General features: G+C 36.8%; 1 protein-coding gene across 1 annotated transcript; it reads right to left on the reverse strand.

Moving 5' to 3' along the window:
- Nucleotides 1-5,227: 5,227 nt before the first annotated feature.
- LOC131488629 (olfactory receptor 51V1-like) lies at nucleotides 5,228-6,172 on the reverse strand. The gene has a single exon (XM_058690489.1). The coding sequence runs from the start codon at nucleotides 6,170-6,172 to the stop codon at nucleotides 5,228-5,230; it is 945 nt and encodes a 314-aa protein (XP_058546472.1).
- Nucleotides 6,173-6,607: the final 435 nt, after the last annotated feature.

Genomic DNA, 6,607 nt, shown 5'->3' on the forward strand with positions numbered 1-6,607 from the left:
CTGGTTCTTTGAAAGAATTAACAGAATTGATAAACCACTAGCCAGTTTGATCAAGAAGAAAAAGGAAAGGACCCAAATAAATAATATCAGGAATGAAAGACAAGAGATCACAACCAACACAGCAGAAATAAAAACAATAATAAGAGAATATTATGAGCAATCATATGCCATCAAAATGGGAAATCTGGAAGAAATGGAGAAATTCCTAGAAACATATACATTACCAAAATGGAAACAGGAAGAAATAGAAAATTTGAACAGACGCATAACCAGTAAGGAAATCAAATTAGTAATCAAAAATCTGCCAAAAAAATAAGAGTCCAGGGCCAGATGGCTTTCCAGGGGAATTCTACCAAACATTCAATGAAAAGTTAACACCTATTCTCTTGAAGCTGTTCCAAAAAATAGAAACGGAAGGAAGACTTCCAAACTCTTTCTATGAGGCCAGCATTACCTGGATTCCAAAACCAGACAGAGACCCCACTAAAAAGGAGAACAATAGACCAATTTCCCTGATGAACATGGATGCAAAAATCCTTAACAAGATATTAGCCAACTGGCTCCAACAATACATTAAAAAAATTATTCACCACGACCAAGTGGGATTTATACCTGGGATGCAGGGCTGGTTCAATATCTGCAAAACAATTAACGTGATTCATCACATCAATAAAAGAAAGGACAAGAACCATATGATCCTCTAAATAGACGCAGAGAAAGCATTTGACAAAATACAGCATCCTTTCTTCCTAAAAACCCTCAAGAAAGTAGGGATAGAAGGAACATACCTCGAGATGATAAAAGCCATAAACGACTGACCCAATGATAATATCATCCTCAATGGAGAAAAACTGAGAGCTTTCCCCCTAAAGTCAGGAACAAGACAGGGATGTCCACTCTCACCACTGTTATTCAACATAGTATTGGAAATCTTAGCCTCTGCAATCAGACAACACAAAGAAATAAAGGCATCCAAATCAGCCAGGAGGAGGTCAAACTTTCACTCTTTGCAGATGACATGACACTCTATATGGAAAACCCAAAAGATTCTACAAAAAAACTTCTAGAATTGATTCACGAATTCAGCAAAGTTGAAGGCTATAAAATCAATGCACAGAAATCAGTTGCATTCCTATACACCAACAATGAAATGAAAGAAAGAGAAATCAAGGAACTGATCCCATTTACAGTTGCACACAAAAACATAAAATACCTAGGAATAAATCTAACCAAAGAGGTGAAAAATCTATACACTGAAAACTATAGAAAACTTATGAAAGAGATTGAAGAAGACACAAAAAAAATGGAAAAAGATTCCATGCTCCTGGATAGGAAGAACAAATATTGTTAAAATGTCGATACTACCCAAAGCAATCTACATATTCAATGCTATCCCTATCTAAATAACACCAGAATTTTTCACAGAGCTAGAACAAATAATCCTAAAATTTGTATGGAAACATAAAAGACTTTGAATAGCCAAAGCGATCTTGAAAAAGAAAACCAAAGCAGGAGACACCACAATTGCAGACTTCAAGCTATACTACCAAGTTGTAATCATCAAGACAGTATGGTACTGGCACAAGAGCAGACACTCAGATCAATGGAACAAAAGAGAGAACCCAGAAATGGACCTACAAATGTTTGGCCATCTAATCTTTGACAAAGCAGGAAAGAATATCCAGTGGAGTAAAGACACTCTCTTTAGCAAGTGGTGCTGGGGAAACTGAACAGCAATATGCAGATGAATGAACCTGGACCACTTTCTTACCCCATTCACAAAAATAAACTCAAAATGGATGAAAGACCTAAATGTGAGACAGGAAGCCATCAAAATCCTCGAGGAGAAAGCAGGCAAAAACCTCTTTGGTTTTGGCCACAGAAACTTCTTACTCAACATGTCTCCAGAGGCAAGGGAAACAAAAGCAAAAATGAACTAGTGAGACCTCATCAAAATAAAAAGCTTCTGCACAGTGAAGGAAACAATCAGAAAAACTAAAAGGCAACTGACAGAATGGGAGAAGATATTTTCAAGTGACATATCAGATAAAGGGTTAGTATCCAAATTCTACAAATAACTTATCAAACTCAACATCCAAAAACCAAATAATCCAGTGAAGAAATGGGCAAAAGACATGAATAGACATTTCTCTAAGGAAGACATCCAGATGGCCAACTGACACATGAAAAAATGCTCAACATCACTCATCATCAGGGAAATACAAATCAAAACCACAATGAGATACCACCTTACGTCTGTCAGAATGGCCACATTAACAACTCAGGCAACAACAGATGTTTGCGAGCATGCAGAGAAAGAGGATCTTTTTTGCATTGTTGGTGGGAATGAAATCTGGTGCAGCCTCTCTGGAAAACAGTATGAAGGTTCCTCAAAACCTTCAAGGTTTTGAAGATTCCTCAAAAACCTAAAAATAGAACTACCCTATGACCCAGCAATTGCACTACTAGGCATTTATCCACGGGATACAAGTGGGCTGTTTGGAAGGGACACATTCACCCCCATGTTTATAGCAGCACTATTAACAATAGCCAAAGTATGGAAAGGGCCCAAATGTCCATTGATGGATGGATGAATGGAGATACACACACACACACACACACACACACACACACACGCAATGGAGTATTACTCGGCAGTCAAAAAGAATGAAATCTTGCCATTTGCAACTATGTGGATGGAACTGGAGAGTATTATGCTAAGTGAAATTAGTCGGAGAAAGACAAAAATCTTATGATTTCACTCATATGAGTACTTTAAGAGACAAAATAGATGAACATAAGGGAAGGGAAACAAAAATACTAAAAACAGGGAGGGGGACAAAACAGAAGAGACTGCTTTTATATGGAGAATAAACTGAGGGCTACAGGAGGGGTTGGGGGAGGGAGGATGGGCTAAATGGGTAAGGGTCACTAAGGAATCTACTCCTGAAATCATTGTTGCACTATATGCTAACTAATTTGGATGTAAATTTAAAAAAAATAAAAAATAAAACAAGTTAAAAAAATAAGTGTGATGTCAAATGAAATCGAAATAATAGAGGTAAAAGTGGTGTGAAACTATATCTCCCCACTGTTATCTTCTAGTAAGTTAAAATGCCTTTATTTAAGTTGCTTATCTGCAAAATTGAATAATTATAGTCTACCCTGTAGATTGACTCTAAAGATCAATAATGAGAATGACTATGAAGGTAGTGTGTCCATGATGCCTAGCATAAAATAGGCATCTGGTAAATATAAACTAAATATTATTTTTATGGTGATGATTATGATAATGATTATTACTGTGATGAGTGTTGTATTATTCAACGTAAATATGCAAGCATCAAAAATAAAGTCTAACTTGGGGAAAATACATGTTCATAGTAGCTTTATTCAAAATCAAATCTGTAAAACACTAAAATGTCCATCTGCAAATAAATGAATAAACAGCTTATTATCTGTGATAAAATGGAATAAGAATCAACAATAAAAGTAAACTGTGCATACAGATAACAAGAGGGAATCTCAAGAGGATTTTTGCAAGTGAAAGAATCCAGACATAAAGATTACATTCTTTATCATTTAATTTACACGATCTTCTCTTAAAGACAAACTGAATGACAGATCAACTTAGTGATTTCCAGAACCTGGGGTTGTGGGTAAAGAGTCAACACAAAGAGATAAAAGGGAATTTTTGTGAGTGACAGTAATATTCCACATCTTGATTGTGGTGGTTACATGACTAGAAGTATTTTTCAGAACTCATCAAACTGCACATGCGCATCAAAACAGTGAATTACTGTTTGTAAGTATACCTCAAAAAAACTTACCTTATATATATTAAGTAGATTGTATAAACACAATGGTAGCAACAATATTTTGGGGAAATGTACACATATCAACAGTCCAAATATGTACACTTTATTTGCCATCCATGATTTGCTTTGGTGATCTTTCTACTTTTATTATGAGATAAATATTTTTATGTTGGCTGGATAACCATTTAGTAAACTTCATATTAAAAAGTACAGAAAGAAGATAAGAATAAAAATGTCATGTGATTTGAACTAAAACAAGAGAATATATCCAAATTCCATCACCTACTACTTCCATATCATTTAACTTTTATATGTTTTAAACTATTCATATATGTAACAAAAATAGTGTCTACCACAGGTTCTTGATGGTGAGATACCTTAGAAATATATTTATATCAGTTGGCCATAGTGACACTGTATGCTTTCCTTCTCTTTTTTTTTTTAATTTTTTTTTAACGTTTATTTATTTTTGAGACAGAGACAGACAGAGCATGAACGGGGGAGGGTCAGAGAGAGAGGGAGACACAGAATCTGAAACAGGCTCCAGGCTTTGAGCTGTCAGCACAGAGCCCGATGCGGGGCTCGAACCCACGGACCGCGAGATCATGACCTGAGCCGAAGTCGGACGCCCAACCGACTGAGCCACCCAGGCGCCCCTCTTTTTTTTTTTTTTTAACTAGAACAGGAAATTTAAATGAGATATGGACTCATAGGAATCATTTTCAAATGATTTTCAAATGGTACTTGTTTTATATTATATGATTAAAGAAACTAATCACAAAAGTCTATTTCTACCCTGGTATTTACTATTTGTCAGTATCCCTAGTTCAGTTACTGATTGTAGGAAGGGAGTAGGGAAAGACTGTTTGGCTGGCAGATAACCTGGCACCAAGGTTAGTTTTTTGCTCTTTGTCTCACTACTTTTTTACATGATCCAATTACATGACCATATATTTTACAGTGGCTAAACTGTATAGCAGGTAGAATGTCTAAATAATAAACAAGAATGTTGCCTAGAGTAGTGGAAGTGGACTAAGATCATTGTTGATCCTTTAGTAATTACTTAAACTACTTAATAAGTAAAATTTATGTTTTCTGTAATGAGTGGATGCCAAACCATCTTCACTCAATTGGATATAGTGAGATATACATTTTAATAGTGAATCTGCCTTATTCATTAATATGATTCTCAGCCCATTTTATATATACTTTCCAATTTATAAAACTGATCACAATATAACCTATATCAGTTTCACTGACTTATGACGGTTGTGGGGAAAATGGAGAGGGAGTAACATAGAAAACATACAAATAGAAGTCATGAAATATATTTATAATTATTTACTCACCCTTCCCCTTTTGAGCTCCACTTGTGGACTTTTAAATAAATTTGCATTTGATCTCAAGACTTAAAATTTTTTGAAATTAAACAATCTCTGGACTCTTCTTCGTATTTGTTGGGTCTTGATACTGTAAATAATGGGGTTCATCAAGGGTGGGAAAAGGATATAGATGTTGCCCAGGAGGACATGTACCCATGGTGAGAGGTGTTTCCCAAAGCGATGCACCATAGTCAGACCAATGATTGGGATGTAGAAAACAGAAACAGCACAGATGTGAGATACACAGGTCTGCAAGGACTTGATTCTCTCTTCCCGTGATGCAATAGCTAAGACTGCATGCAAGATCATAATATAGGAGATAAGTATGAGCACTGCATCCAACAACAGGTTGCTAATTACCAGGGCAAGACCATAAATGCTGTTGAAACGGATGTCTGAACAGGCCATTCTAATTAAGTCTTGGTGCAGGCAGAAAGAGTGAGAAAGGATGTGGGCGCGGCAATAATTTAAGAACTTTAGGCGAATGATGACTGGAGGTATGAGTAAAGAACTCCTACATAAGATTGTCACCCCAATTTTCATGATTTTGTCATTAGTTAGGATGGAAGAATAGCGTAGTGGGTTGCAAATGGCAATGTAACGGTCAAAAGCCATAGCAAGGAGGACAGAGGATTCCATGAAGGACAAACCATGGATGAAGTAGGACTGGGCAATGCAGGAATCTAGGCTGATCTCACGAACGAATCCCCACAGGATCCCCAGCACCGTGTACATGGTAGACAGCCCCATGCACAGGTCAGTGAGGGCCAGCATGGCCAGGAAGTAGAACATGGGCTGGTGCAGGCTGGGCTCTGTCCGGATCACATGCAGCACCATGCAGTTTCCCAGAAAAACTGTGGCATAGATGGAGGAGAAAGGGATGGAGATCCAGAGATAGTGAACTTCTAGGCCAGGAAAACCAGTGAGAATAAATCTGGAACTATTAACATTAAAGATAGAGATAGGAGACATTAGTAGACGATTGAAAATATTTCTACAGAGATGTTACAATTAGATTAGTTTATGATCTCCTAACTTCTAGCAATGTTTGTCTGCCTTTGAGAAGAAAATAAAATACAATATAATACAATTTCCTTAAGTGTCGTAAACTCAGAAAAATAGAGACCTATTTCTGTATTCTATAAGGCAAAAATCCATTGTCTAGTCATAGCTTTTCCAGGACTAGTGACTAGGTGTGTCAAGAGACCAGGGGGTTTTATGCAGAAGCAATGATGTTTCTGGGTCCATGGGGTTTGGATTTGGGCTGGACTTGTGGGACTCTCTGTTTATTCCTGAAGGAAGATAACATGTGACCTGTGTGTACTGTTGCCATGGTTGTCATTATCCTCAGTAAAATGTGAAATGCATTGGTAAATTTTTCTCTTGGTTACCACAACTATTTCTTTC

The sequence above is a fragment of the Neofelis nebulosa genome, chromosome 10 (genome assembly GCF_028018385.1).
Source record: "Neofelis nebulosa isolate mNeoNeb1 chromosome 10, mNeoNeb1.pri, whole genome shotgun sequence".
In the NCBI taxonomy this organism is placed as follows: domain Eukaryota; kingdom Metazoa; phylum Chordata; class Mammalia; order Carnivora; family Felidae; genus Neofelis; species Neofelis nebulosa.